Source organism: Artibeus jamaicensis, unplaced genomic scaffold (genome assembly GCF_021234435.1).
Source record: "Artibeus jamaicensis isolate MK-2021 breed Jamaican fruit bat unplaced genomic scaffold, CSHL_Jam_final contig_585, whole genome shotgun sequence".
NCBI lineage: Eukaryota > Metazoa > Chordata > Mammalia > Chiroptera > Phyllostomidae > Artibeus > Artibeus jamaicensis.
Genome location: NW_026521894.1, coordinates 15,146,161 through 15,160,747, shown reverse-complemented (window position 1 = coordinate 15,160,747; position 14,587 = coordinate 15,146,161). Strand labels below are relative to the sequence as shown.

Below are 14,587 nucleotides of genomic sequence, written 5' to 3'. Positions count from 1 at the left end.
AATGTTTTCTAGCAGTAGAACTTGGGGGTGAGTTTCTTCACTTGTAAGCCTAAGTTTCTCTTCAGTAAAATAGAAACTAAATAATATTAATTAGGGTTTGATTGCGGAGATTAAGTAACACCTTTTAAGCATTTAATATAGGGCCTAGCAATTAGTAAGTGGCTATTAGTGAGTGGCTATTATTAGTAATAAAAGCAAGAGTTTCCTTTCCTTAGTATAGCTCCGATAGACCTCAATTTTCCAAAATAAATTTAATAAGAGAAAAAAATAAAGAAAAACAATATGAAAAGCATTAAAACAGTCACACTTTGAAAGTATAGACTTCTAATCCTAGAGTACTTATATGTAATAGAACCTGTATGGGTACTAGGTCAAGAGAATCCCTAAGTAGTCCATAGGTTGTTTCTTCTGTTCTTCATTCTTTCCAGAAAAGCTGATCAAGTAAGAGGTGTTTGGAAGTGGGGGGAAGGCTTCCTGGCCCTGTCTGGAAGGCAAATGCACTCTCTTAAACCCTTCCATACACCACAAAAGTCAGGGTCATTACCTTATTAGGAGTAGAACCGGAGTTTAGAAGTGGAGTTAAGAAACCAGTGAATCTCCTCAGCTGAGGTGAGCACTTAAACTCTATCAACTTTGAAATCTCCAAATCATCCTGACTCCTCTCTTTCTTGTTCTAACCTTATTTTTAACTCTCTATCTTTATTGCTGTCACTCAAATTTGGGCTCTTGTTATACAAATTATTACAGTAGACTGCTAACTAGTTACCAAACTTCTAGAATGGATGTTTTACCATTTTAAAAAAAATACATTTTGGATCATGTCAGTCTCCTGCCTCCACACCTCTAACAACTTTGCACTGACTGCCACATTATTGCTGAACTCCTCAACCTAGCACTTCATACTCCTTATTCCCTGACCTCAGCCGCTTTGGTTCAGTCTTCTCTCTCTCTCTGTTCCTCTAAAAAAACCTGATTATAGTAAAATCCCAAACTTCCTTGTCTTGTCGCTGTTGTATGGACTGTTCTGTCCTACGGAAAACTCTCCCCACCGAACCTTTACCTAACAAATCTTTTTTTCCCAGGACAGCTTAGATGCCACTCTTTCCTTGTTACCTCAGTTCACCATGAACCCCCCCCTTCTGCAGCCTCCAGACAGTGTCTGTACTTCTTTATGGCATTTGTTATTGGTTGCCGTTGGTGTGCTCCGAACTCCATTCTCATGAGGGATAGGGAGAGCAAATTTATGTATCTTTTTTACCCAATCATTAGCTGAATTTTTGATATATGTTACTAACAAATTTTTGAATAAGTTATTGAAGTTGCAACACTTCTATAAATATATAAAAATACAATTTACAAGAAAGTTATGAAATTAATAATCATGTTCAGTCTGATCTTTTTCCAATGTTTTATATGAGGTAGAAATGCTCATTTGAAATCGAGCCCCTGTTCATTTTTAAAAGACTTTTGTTTACGATTACCGCAAAATGAAATTGTTCCTGTTTGTGTCTGTAGATTGAAAAGGCCTAGCTTATCATCACTGCTTTGAGTAAAATAACTAGCTTTTTTATTGTACACAGAGATATGGTCAACTTCAAGAATATCTCAATGATGCGGATTACTTTCAAGATGAGAAGTTTGAATTGTAACACATTTCCTTCAGAGAAGATTTTATAAATTCCTCTAAATGTGAAGATCATGACTTTTGTTTCTCTGTATCATGTGACATTTATATATTGTATGTATGTCTTCATGGCAAAATATCTTGTTTAAAACATGTTCACCTTAATTTCCATGAAGTGGCATTCTATAGTCTAATAAAACTTTTCATCTGCTGCACATAGAAAATACAAGCTTAGTAATTTTAAGTGTGTTTTGAAGTTATATAATAATACCTTTATGACAGATGATTATCATGTGAATAGCCATTCATGTCTGTCACTTTAATAGAAAAATATTGTATTTTTAAAATGTACTTAGACCATCATCAACGTGTATTTATTGCTAATCCCTGCCTATATTGATTTATTATTCTATCTTTACAAATATATTTTTTACTACTACCATTTAAATCAGTGGACCATGGAAGAAACCTCAATATTTTGTTCAGTTTAATCCCTTTGCTCAGAATCAGACTATAGTTTACCTATTCCAAGTAAAGCAGATTTCAGGCCTCCAGAGTATTAACCTTCACTTCAGGAATAATTCCATAATATGTGTTTCATGCTTCACAGTGTTTTCCTCTTCTGTTCAATTTTGTCTGTATATTAATAATTAAGATGTATTTTATCTTTATCAGTAATTTTCCCATGTAAGTATTTATGTTAGAATCAGAAAATCTCAAGAGAGATAGGTTCATCCAAAAATAGTTTAAAAGCATATTTTGACCCTGGCCAGGTAGCTCAGTTGGTTAGAGCATCACCCCCATACCCAAGGTTGTTCTGTCCCCAGTCGGGGCACAAACGAGAAGCAACCAATGAATTCGTAAATAAGTGGAACAGCAAAGGGGTCAGTCACTCTCTCGTGCGTGCTTTCTCTCTCCCTTCCTCTCTCTAAAATCAATAATAACAAAGTCCCTAAATAAAAAAGTATGTGTTTTGGCGTCTGCATTGCTTTGCACATCTAAATTGTCTCATAATAAAGTAAAATGGCTTCAGAGCAAACAGATGGACTCTGTGTATTCTGTACCTTTAATTCCTAAAACTGGTGTTCTAGCAACATCTATTTTAGTGTAGAATTTTAGGTACTTGTTTCTTATTTCAAATGTTGGTTGAACCTGGCTTCATCTATTATATGGTACACTGCTTGGACTTCATGTATGTGCATACACAAAAAACTACATTTTATTGAATCATCAAATATTAATATTTTAAAACTAATTATCTGAAGTTATTCCTACTATTGTAAATAAAACAGGTAGCAAAAGCTCACAAAGTGGTGAAAATACTGATGCTGATGTTTCATGTGAGGAGTCCATGCATTTATTGTTGATGTCTGAGGTCATTGCAAACGAGCAAGCTTCTTCAGTGGGTGTTTGGAGAGAAAAATGTAAGAGGCCTCTCCTACATGATAACACCGAAGAATGAAGAAGAGACAGGCTTTTAGGAAATGAGAATTAGTATAGGTCAGGAGACCAAAAGCAAGAAGTCTGTAAAAATAAATAACGTTGAAAAATAGAACTAACTTTTACAGGTGTTAGGACATAGTGTATTATTTTATCATCATCTATATCATTGGTCAGTATGGCACTAAAAGAGAAATTGTAAACTTACAAATCTCACACATCTGTGAACTTTTTCGATCTGGGCATTCGTTGCTGTAGCGTTAGGTGCTTTGGCGTTCAGTAGCTCCAACGAGGAGGAGATAACGATGAGGAAAGACAAATGGACAAGTGAAAGGGAAGTAATACTTGAAAGAATGCACGAGGCTTTACAGAAAGTTTAGGGTTATAAGGGAGGGGAAAGCACCATGACGAGGGGAAAACAAGGAAAATATTTTTTATTTTATGGAGAGTTGAAAGTGACCAATTTTTCCTCCCTTGACTGCTCTCATACTCAGATGAGTGGTTCGATTCAGCACTCACTTCTTGGCGGTATTACTGGGCTTGCTTAGACTCCAGCATGTTGATTGAGATGTAATTGCAGCCCTTGAGCTATTTTGGGAATAGTCCGGCTTTCCTGTGATACTGAAGCTGTAGCCCAGTGGTTAAGAAAGCATAGGTTTGAAATCAGTCTTGAGTTTAAGTCCTAGTTTGTTATCTCCCAGTTACATGTACTGGAGCAAGTAGTTTAATTTTGATGCACTTCAGTTTTCTCATTTATAAATGGGCTTCATGATACCTATCTCTTCAGACTGTTTGTATATTAAGAGAAATCTATACTAAGGGCTGTGCCTAAAACAGTGATTGTAAATAAATAGTAACATTTGAATGGAAATGAAGGTATAGTTGATAATGATGTCAGCTTGAAATTAAATGGCTATAAAGGGTAAATGTATACAAAAGACACTATAAAGAAGGGTCCTAAAACACTGGAATATAATATGAAAATTTATTAAAGCCTTGCTTGACAAGTTGTAAGATGTCCCTGTCTAGCATAGAAATCAAAGTTGACATCATTTAGGAATAGATTTGGCCAAGGGCTCCATGTTAATCAAAACCTGCACTACTGCATGACTAGAGTGAACAATAAGTTTTAAATTTAAATACAGCATTTTTTTCTCATCAAGTATGACTGCCGAATATAAAGTACCCATAGTAATAGAAGAGGTATTATCTAATAAATACGACTTTAAAAAAATCAAATATAAAATGATCAAAACTCCTTCACTTTTCAACGACAGCTCCTGAGAGAGTTCTCAAATTTGCATACCTAACCAAGGTATATTTATGCCTTTGTCCTCATGAGTGGTGAGGAACTTAGTCTGGGGAGGAACAGATAGAAGCATGTTCCAATGAAAAGTATAAAAGTTCTGTTCCATCAGAATGTACTTGTCCTCAATTCCAAACTAACCTTCCCGGATTGTGGAAAATAAAATGAACAAGTTAGGCCAGCTTATCTGGAACTACAATTGCAAATAAATTGTCTCTAAATGTTTGCACTGATCTTACCCACTCATTTCTATGCATATCTCACTTTGAAGCTGGACTGTGTTACTGAGGTGCCAAAGGTGGTTTGAATTAAAGTACCATTGCTTGAGACCTCCAATCCAGTGACTTCCAATGACATACACAGTTACAGCACTTAATGGACCTGATTATCCCAATATTGTGCTCCCCCTAATTTATTCTCTATAATTAATCATGGCAAGCAGAATTCAGTATATATCTTGGGATCTTAAAGATAGGATCATCTGGAGATGAGGGACATCAGTCTGTGTGAGATCGATTTGGTTCGCGTTCTTAAAACTTCTTGAAACTCACCTGCTTAAGCATTGATTTTTCCTCCCTCCTGACATGTGTAAACCAGGTAGCCATGGAGACCTCGGAGCTTGCATTTGTTTTGTCGCTGGCAATCTTACATTTTCAACCACAACAACAACAAAAAACTTTCTTCCTTTTTCTAGGACTAGTATTGGTAATTTCATCATAAAATATTTTATCACTCTTGATTTACTTGTGATCACCCAGGTCCAGAGACACCTGCCTCCCCTTTAGGAGCTATGAATGTGATTTCCTCTCCTGCCCCCCCCCCTTCTCCCCACCCCCAACACGCTTACACTCATACAGCCTACTAATGAACATTTCCTCAGTGCTCACCCAGCTCTCGCTAGGGTGCTTAGTGGTATCATTTACAACATATTGAAAAATGAAAATGATATCCTCAGGAGGTGCGTAATGTAGGTCTGAAAGGGAAAATACATTCCCTGGCTGGGGATTTCTTAAATATGTACAGCTGATGAAGTGGTTGTGCAGAGGTTGGGGGATTTCCCCCGCCTTGCCCCTTCTGTGCAGGCTTCGGCTGAGCTAAGTGAGCGCTGGGGAGACGCGCAGGCTTTGGGATTTACCTCTTTAGCCACTGGGAGGCCCTCTGCGTTCCCCTTTCCCCGGTGCCTGGCTGCAATTACTCACTCGTGCAGTGGCACCAGCCTTCCACCAGGGAGCCCCGGATACGCTCGCCCTCCCCTCCGCCCCCCTGCCCCCCCCCCCATCTGCAGCTTGCTGGCTCTCTCTTTCTCCCTCTCTGTCTCACTCTCTCTCTTTCTCTCCCTCTCCTATCGGAGCACAATGAAAGCCTGTGTATCGCCGTGACTCGGGGCAGTGGAGCCAGTGGTCAGCAAAGCGGCTAACAACAGACGGGAAAGAGAAAGGAAAATACAAGCTACTTTTCCCCCCATCTATAAAACGGAGCAATACAAGAGATAGAAGCACATTGCTTATTGCGAGTCCAGACCCTCAGATCCACTGGCCGGGATGGAATGTACAAAAGTGGACAGAAAAGTGTCGGGACGTGACTCGGTGAAATTTGCTGGAAGTTTGTAAGTTTGACCATCGTTTGTAAATTACTCTGGGAAGAGTTTGTCTCTCTTGATACTGTATTAGAATAGAGCCGGGGTGAGGGACAGAAACGTAAGCGGGAGGGGGAAAATGTGTTGAAGGATCTTTCTCAGTGGCTAGTGACTTCAGACTGCCTTCATTTAAGGCTAGGAAACCTTAGAGGGAATTGAGGATTTCACCGGTGATTGGATTAGCTGAAGAGAAAAGCATGGTCCAAAAGTCCAGTTACTGACATTGTTAACAATTGAGAAGCCGTCTCCCTCTTTGGGGAGAAGACATCCCACTGTCCCCAAAGAGGAGAAAACACCGGAGCGAAGGGAAAGGGAGGAGAAATTAAAAGCCAAAAGACAGTCTTTCTTGATTTTTTGCGTTTTCAAGACTGACTTCAAAAACCTTCTAAAACAGCATTTATTTCTTAACCTGAGGAAAAGTAAAGGCTGCGGGTTACATAGACCGGGTAGCAATGCGTTTCTCAACAGAAACATCTCTGTAAAGAATTTCTGTTACAACTAGGTGAGGGGGAGTCCAGCTCTCTATTAATACCTCTCTCGATTCCCTTCCCTGGCTCTTTCTGTCTCTGGCTTGACAATCCCTGAATTCTTGCTCTAACCCCCACGTTGTAGGTTGACACAGTACCTAGTAGCTTTTGTCAGCTTGGTGGGGGCGGGGGGGGCCCACCAACTCTGTCCAACTTCTCTGGAGCTGTCAAATGCAATTAGAGTAAGTTGATCAGGGTTCGTTTCCAACTTATCCTCTGCAATTGGTTTCTGTTCGTGTTCCTCATCCTTTTACTGACGCCCCTCCCCCACACCTCCTCCACTGCACCCCCAACCTCTGAAGACCTCTATTCATGTGGCCCTGAACACTGAGCTCACATTGTCAAAACAGATTTTCCTGCAATAGCCAGCAGTAGCCTCCTTCCACCTCACCATCCCAGAGGCAGCAATCATTGTGTCCACCAAGATGGGGGACACAGCGCCCCCACAGGCCCCCACAGGAGGGCTAGGAGGGGCCCCTGGGGCGGGGCTCCCTGGAGGGGGTTCAGTCACCCCAAGAGTGCACAGTGCCATTGTGGAGCGCCTCCGGGCTCGGATCGCCGTCTGCCGCCAGCACCACTTGAGCTGCGAAGGACGCTATGAACGTGGTAGAGCTGAGAGCTCAGACCGGGAAAGAGAGAGCACCTTGCAGCTCCTGAGCCTCGTCCAGCATGGCCAGGGGGCAAGGAAGACTGGCAAACACGCCAAGGCCACCGTGGCTGCTGCCACCACAGCAGCCCCTCCACCGCCCCCTGCTGCCCCGCCTATAGCTTCCCAAGCATCAGCTACAGCAGCCCCACCGCCCCCTCCAGACTATCACCATCACCACCAGCAGCACCTGCTGAACAGTAGCAATAGTGGTGGCGGTAGTGGGATCGATGGAGAGCAGCAGCCACCAGCTTCGACCCCTGGAGACCAGAGGAACTCAGCCCTGATTGCGGTAAGACACCTGGTTTTCTCATGATTCTGGCTGTGGCCGTGTGGCCTTTTGTGAGGGTCGAGCTCGCCTTGGCCCGATGTGGAGTGGACAGCAATGAAAGGGGCCAAGATGTCACCTGACTGCCTCGAAGGCCGTTGGTTGTGCTATTTGTGTGGCATACACTCTTCCTTATCAAGTTCTGCGTGGGTTTTCCTCCACGTGTAGGGTATTTCTTAAGTGGTAAGACGCCTGAGTTTTCCAGAGGATCTCTGAGGTCCACAGCTTGTAGAAGAGGTGGCTACAGTCCGGCGAGGTCTGAGCTACAGAGCAAGGCCAGGTCTCAAGGGTACTCCTGCTTTGGCTAGCCAGCTCTAATTAGGCCCGACAAACCATTCTTTAGCCTGAAAACAGTCGAAGTAACCTTTGTCAAAGCCTTTTCCTTCTTGTCCCATTTCCCTTTCTCCTTGGGCTGAGAGAACCCAACTGCTGATGTGCGGCACAGAGAAGTTCCCTGAATGTCCCCTCAGGAAAAAAAAAACAAAATTTGGAGGGAAATATCCCGGACCAGTGCAGGAATATTTTTAAGAGACATACTCCCTGATTTTCTATAGAGTCCCCCAGCCCTCTCTCCCATCTAGCAGCTTCTTTTCATAGACACTACAGAGAGTGCCAAATTACAGCATTCATTAAAGAGGGCAGGCACAAAGGAGCTATTGACATGCTATCACCCTAGGAAGTACCTTGTCTTCAGCCACTTCTGGTGACAGGACATCGAACTTGAAAGTTCTGATTAAGTTTCTGACTAGAAGTTCTTCCTCAGAGGCACAGACACAGCCCACCCCAGAGGGACTATCCCTTGATCCCTGATGCCAGTCCTGGTCAGGCGAGGACGGCCTGCCTGCGTGTACAGGCTTCCCGCCTTCCTCCGAAGCTGCGGGGCCAGTGGCCTCTGGGGCGAAGGTGGAGCCCTGCCCTGCAGCCAGCAGCCCGCAAGCTTCCTCCGTTTCTGAGTTCTGGGGCTTCTGAAGTCCTGTGTCTGCTCACAGCACAGCTCGGTTTGCCCAACTCAGCCCTAATGAAAGTCAGCAACAGGAAATAGCCCGGCAAGCCGAAAAGTACTCAAAAATCCCAAAGGAAGGAGGGCACTGTGTCCAACTTCTGCAAAGGAGTTTGAAAAGGAGCTCTAGGGGGAGGATGCCCTATAGACTAGTCCTTAGGATGCTTCTTTTTGGCTCCTCATTATCCCTGATCTGGGTCTATGGGGATGAAGTTTCCAGAAACTCCGGGGACTGGGAGGGTGCCCACCACCACCACACACACTTCTTGCTCAGGGTACCTGGAACTGCAACTTCCTGGCACCGACTCCAGATAAAAAATAACAGCTAACAGTTAAACTGCAGAGTGTTTGCTGTTTTATCCTTGAATAAAATTAGTTTGTGGGGTTATATTAGAGCTTCAAGAACTAAGTTCCTTTCCTGACCACCCTGTCCCCACCTTTGCCCAGAATCCCATCAGAGAGAGAGAGAGAGAGCCAGGGGAGTTGGTTTTGCGAAGGCGAGGTGGTGAGGTGAAGGGGGTGGGTGAAGAATCACTCAAATGACGAATCGCGAGAAGAATGAGGTTTGGATGCATGTGTATGTCACCGGCATCTGCAGCCAAAAGTATCTAAATGCCTTGATGGTCCCCAGTAAATGTATAATCTGCCTGCAAGTCTCCCAGGAATATGGTTTTGTGTGTCTCACAGTCTCCTGGTAAGTGTTTCTGGGGATGATGCGGGAGCAAGGTGCCCGGCCCTGCTCAGTGGAGAAGACAATCTCTGTTCTGGGTGCCAGCACTGGATGTGGGCGTCACATCCTAGCCTTTGCAAGGAAGGTGGCATGCCTGCTCACGACCTCGCTCTTTTGGTTTTTGCTTTCCCCAGCTTGGAAGTAAGATGAGGCTGCCTTTTTTTTTGGGGGGGGGGGTGAAATGAAACCAGCTTCAGTGGTTTGGTAACTTTATGATTAGCAATATCCACATTGGGAGGAAGCGAGAGAACAGTGTCTGGCCTTTCCCGACTGCAGGTTTCAACTGCTGCAGAAGCCAGAGGTACCTGCTGTACCACCCTGGTCTAAGGGAATCTGTGTTCTCTCTCCTAACCACCAGCCATCACCTGAAACAGCCCCTCAGCAGTCTGCCCTCTCTGAATGCAGTGAGGATGCGAGGGGCCCTGTGAGTTAGGGGTACAGAGAGCAGTTCCCTTCTAATGGTTGGTTTCCATTGAAAATGTGTAGGATTGTAAGAGGTGACCCACCACTCCCCTTTTGGTTATTGGAAATTCCCTTCTCCATTTTGGCTTCTAAATTTGGTGCTTTGTTACTCAGCTGGGCACTGGAGAGATGGTGATGCAAGTACTGTATTAACCTGATAACATTGTGTGTGAAGGGAGGCCCGGGCATTTGGGAGTGATTCACCAAGCTGATTAGACCTGCAGGTCTACTTCACTCGGCTCCTCTTATTTTCAAAAATACTATTATTTTAAAAAGGCCTTTTGTGCAGAATGGGTGTCAGAATTCTTTCTTAATTGTACTGTTCCTGTGTCCATAACCAGATTTCTTTCTTTCTGGGTATGTTGAATGTATCGCTTTCATAGTTAATTCATATGCCATAAGTGGCCATAAACATCCTTTGGAGAAAGGCAGAGCATATTGATCATCTCAAATCAAATGCGTACTGCGTCCTCAGATGGACGCTCTGTATCCTGCCTACCTGCCAGCACAATGCCTTGTATATAATTGGGAATATTTGAATGAGGGCGAAAGGGGAACTTCTGTTCCGTAGGATAGCGTTGACTCTGAGGGGTGTTACACCGCGAGAAATATATAATGCCTGAGTTTTTTCAATAGCCTAAGATACAAGAACAATGCAAGAATTACCTCCGAGGCAGTTCTAATTCCATCCACACTGAGAGCCTCATTCAACAGCCCTTACTCAGCCAGTTTCTTCATTTAGCTCAAGTACAAGTTCAGGGGAAGCCCCATTGCTGCGAGGACTGTCGGAGCAGAGCCTTTTAGAGGGCCCGGATTGTAAGGCTTTAAGCAGATCTGCATTTCTAACCACTTGGAGCAGGCTTTAGGCACTAAATCATTTTCTGGTGAAGTATGTTTGAGTCTCTGAATGGACTGTAAAACTGAATAATTGCTGGTCCGCGGAACAGTACGGTTTAGAGCTTCCGTGGTGCATTATTAATCTTTCCCTTTTGCCTGAGACAAGCTCTTTTTCTGTTGCATCCACTGTTGCTAGGATGGGTAGATAAGTGGTTCCAAGTCATCTCTGGCTTTAGAGATTATCTTTTCTCTAATGTAGTGTGGAGGAAATAAAGCAGATCAGACGAGGAGTCTGCACCCTCCGTTCTGTGCCTGCTTGATCACTACCAGCTGGGCGACCTAGGACAAGTTACTTAGCAATCATCTGTAAGGCTCAGAGAACAATAACACTGCCCTGGGTTGTTGAGAGAAGCAAATGAATGTGTGTTTCCGCTGAACAAGCTTTGGAAAAAATAAACCACTGCAGAAATGAAGGCATTATTACTAATATCACTAATAATAAACTACTGAACAACAAATCATAATACTCGTTTTTCCAGAGATTAAAAGTACATTTAAGCTTTCAGTTGTCTGTTGAAATGGTGAAACAGCTTTTATTGTAAATACAGGGATTGCTGTTTCAAATTCAGTGCTGTCAAGATAAGACTGAGTTATCAGTGTACTTAAGTGTTCCTGAAGGTCCCAGAAAACCCTCGTTAACATGGGCAGTGCTGGGGAACTGTTTAGGGTCTCTGAATGCACATCCTTCATAGGTCTCTGTGTGAACCTGGGCAGCTTCAGAAAGGAGTGTCCCCCAGGCGCCTGGGGGACACTAGAAAAGTCGTTTGCACCAATGGCATGGGAAAGTTAAATATTTTGTCAGCAATAGTCTAAAATGTTAATTGTTAGCTTAAGAAAGTCAAACAAGTTAAATCATTGCCAGAGTTCCCCAGTTATTTGTAACTGATAATAATCAAGTTTCCAATCGACAATTCAAAATTTGAACGCTCTAAATAGGGGTCTGAGAACAGAACAGTTTATTGGCCAGGTCTGGGTTTCTGTCATTGTCTGCATGATAAATGTCCTCCCCAGGACAGCGATAGGAGTGTTTACATTATTTATATATGCAGCCATCCGTTCCTTAAGAACTGACCTATTTTTGTTCTGTTTTCCAGAACAGAGTTATAAAGGGAGAGTTCTTATCTATCCAGGACCTTCCTACTATTTCCTTCAAGTAAATAGAGTTGTAAGATCTCACAAAGGCAAAAGAGTTCAAGTGGAGAGAAGTTGATATAATCCTTCCTCAGAAATTGACAGCTCTTTTCGACAGCAAAGTGATGTTATTATGTCAGCCAAGGTGTCTTGCTTGTTTAGGTCAGTGTTTGTCTTTGGAAGTCATCTGCTTTCTTTGAAGTGTGTCACTGTTACGTGATGGCCATCACATTTTTCTGAGCTGTGAAGTCTCGTACTGTATGGCTTCCCCACGTCTGCGCACCTTTGGGGAGTACCGAGACAAGCGTGGCTTTTCAAGTGTTCCTGGTCATAACAATGAAATATGACCAAAAGAGTGGCCCCAATTAGCTGTTTTTGCTTTCATTGGTGTTTTGTGTATTTATCACTGCAATTTAATCTCAAAAAGCCTAGAAGGAAATTGGGGGGGGGTGAGAAAATCCAGTTCTGCTCTGCATGGCAGCTAAACACTTCTGAGTGGATCCTACCACTTCCTTGTTCTTTAATCTGTCCTTGTACATGGTGTTCATAGGCAGGGTTGTGTTTAAGGAAAACAATTTTAAATTCTTTCTTATGCATTTTCACGCCGACTTCCCTCGTACTCAAACAGGCTCTGTTGGAGAATAGAAATACAGCTCTAAAGACTTAGTCCCTGCTTGCTTGCAGCCGAGTAGGCCAGTCAAGACCCATCAATAAAGTATTAACAGCAAAAGTACTAGTTAGGTAGAATGGACCAAAACTGATGTGAAATATCAGGCAGAGAGAGGAATAAATACTTACTGAGCCTTAGAATATACAAGGCATTGAATTACATATTTTATATGGTCTTACCAAGAGAAAAAAAAACAAACAGGTAAGTAAGCAACATTTTGCCCTGTTTCACAAAAAAGTAAACTGAGGCTTAGAGACATAGTAAATGGAAGAATTTAATGCATAGATTTTATAGATCAAAGTGTGTTCAAATCTCTACTTCACACCTACTAGCTGTATGAGCTTGGAGAAATCTTTTTATTCTTTTGGGGCATCAGTATTTCCCTCTGAAAATAAAGCTAATGTTCCTTAGCCAACCAATCAGTATAGTAGTGCCTGACACAGAGGTGCTCAAAACATTAGTGTTGTTAGTAGTCGATAGGACAGAGATTCAAATTCAGGCCAGAAAGAGCTTCAAGGAGAATGTGGGCCGCCAGTGGATCCTGTGAGGAGGGAGAGAATGTGGAAATGTGGAATGGGGTGACCGAGTGTGGATGGGTGTGAACATTAGGTGTTTGGGGACAGAGGATGAAGTGTAACTACTCTGTGGTTGGGTTTGAGTGGTGCAGGGGACAGGTAAGGCGGATCCTCTTCCTGGAGAGTCTGGGGCCCTGGCAAGAGTAAAATCAGAAGCCCTGGAAAATGGTAGAGAAGAACGACCCAGAGGAGTCAGCATCTGTGAAGCAATAATAATCCTTTATATACATGAGGGCAAGTAGTATAGTTCCCCTCCAGCAGCCTCTTCTTAGCACATTGCCTAAGTGTTCCGTATTACCTATCTTCGAGTCCCTGAGCTACTTAATGCCTTGCTATTTATACACTTCTCCCATTCACAATGAGTTATATACAGCATGACATGGCCTTTGGCATCAAAAGGAGACGGTTTTAAAAGCGTACTAGCTAGACACAAAAAGAGAAACTAAAAGAAGCAGAACCGACCCCACCTGTCTTCCTAGGTTCACTAGGCCTCCCAGCGCCAAGAGAACTGCCCTGTGGGTAAAAGTGTATTCTCTTACTGTGTAAACTCATCTTCCCAACAAATGGGTTTGCTTGTTTACTAACTTGGAAATGGTGTTTTCATTTTTAAAAAAATGTAAGCAGAAATTTATGAAAGGCTGAGAGTCCAGATAATCTTTGAGGTTTATTTATTCTTGCTTGCTTTTTCATGCAGATGTGTTATAGATCTTTTCCTTTTCCCAAAGTTTACTGGAACACCAGGTTCCCCTGTTTGGACACAGGGAAGGTACCATATGCAATAGATGGCAGAGGAGAAAAGCCAACAGCCCCTTCCTCCCTGATTCAAGGCATGTTGCTGGGGTGCTGACCATAGCTAGTGAGTGGGCTGTCTACCATGGCTGCTAGCTCCCACCCTTTCCTACACAATCTGAGGAAGAGATGTGAAAGAATAAAAGCTGTTTCATTTCCTTATAGAGGGGATGAAGAGAGAAGTTCATGCATGCTCCACAAAGCTTGAGGAAGGCTAGCGTCAGGCCCTACCACAACCAATTGCCAAAGGAATGGCTATGAAACTGGGCAGACAGAACTTACATACACTGTGTTCTTCATGGGTTTTAATGGTCTTAGCAAAGGTTCTGACATTTCATATCAAGATTGTGGATATGGATGCTTTGAAAGTTTGGAGAAATTATCCATTAATTCAATAAAGGATTATTGTGTAGCTATGAGAATTAATGTATCCATGATGGGCAAGATGCATGCTTTGCCCTCTAAGTATTTACAGTCTAGAAAGAGAGTGGGTGCGGCTGGAAAGAGAAGCATGAAAATTGGCTGATTAAGGAGGCAAGGCAGCACAGAAATTAAGAGCCTGCCCTCAGGGGTGAGCTCTAGCACTTATTAACTATATTTCTTGGTTAAGTTAGTCAACCTCTCCTGCCTCAGTTTCCTCACCTGTAAAATGGAATAACTGTAATAGAACTAACTACTCGGGGCCATTGAGTAAATAAGGTAACTGCCTGCCACCTTCCAGAGGCTCAAGAAATTTTAGCTGCTATTATTATTAATCTGACACATGATGCACTCGAGTGGGATTCATGGTTTTCCCAGCCCTGGATTCTATCTCTGTAGTGCATCA

General features: G+C 42.9%; 2 protein-coding genes across 8 annotated transcripts in view; both read left to right on the top strand.

Annotated features, from left to right (window-relative positions):
• Nucleotides 1–2,657, top strand: part of CCDC82 (coiled-coil domain containing 82) — a 31,093-nt gene extending 28,436 nt beyond the window's left edge. For all 6 annotated transcript variants that reach the window (XM_037163446.2, XM_053670459.1, XM_037163443.2 and 3 more), the window contains one exon: nt 1,581–2,657. In XM_037163446.2, coding sequence (XP_037019341.2) covers nt 1,581–1,649 — 69 coding nt within the window. In that variant the 3' untranslated portion in view covers nt 1,650–2,657. The remainder of the gene's footprint in view (nt 1–1,580) is intronic.
• Nucleotides 2,658–5,649: 2,992 nt separating this feature from the next.
• The window catches only part of MAML2 (mastermind like transcriptional coactivator 2), a 350,749-nt gene continuing 341,811 nt past the window's right edge, over nt 5,650–14,587 (top strand). For both annotated transcript variants that reach the window (XM_037163441.2, XM_037163440.2), the window contains exon 1: nt 5,650–7,471. In XM_037163441.2, the coding sequence (XP_037019336.2) occupies nt 6,959–7,471 (513 nt within the window). In that variant the 5' untranslated portion in view covers nt 5,650–6,958. The remainder of the gene's footprint in view (nt 7,472–14,587) is intronic.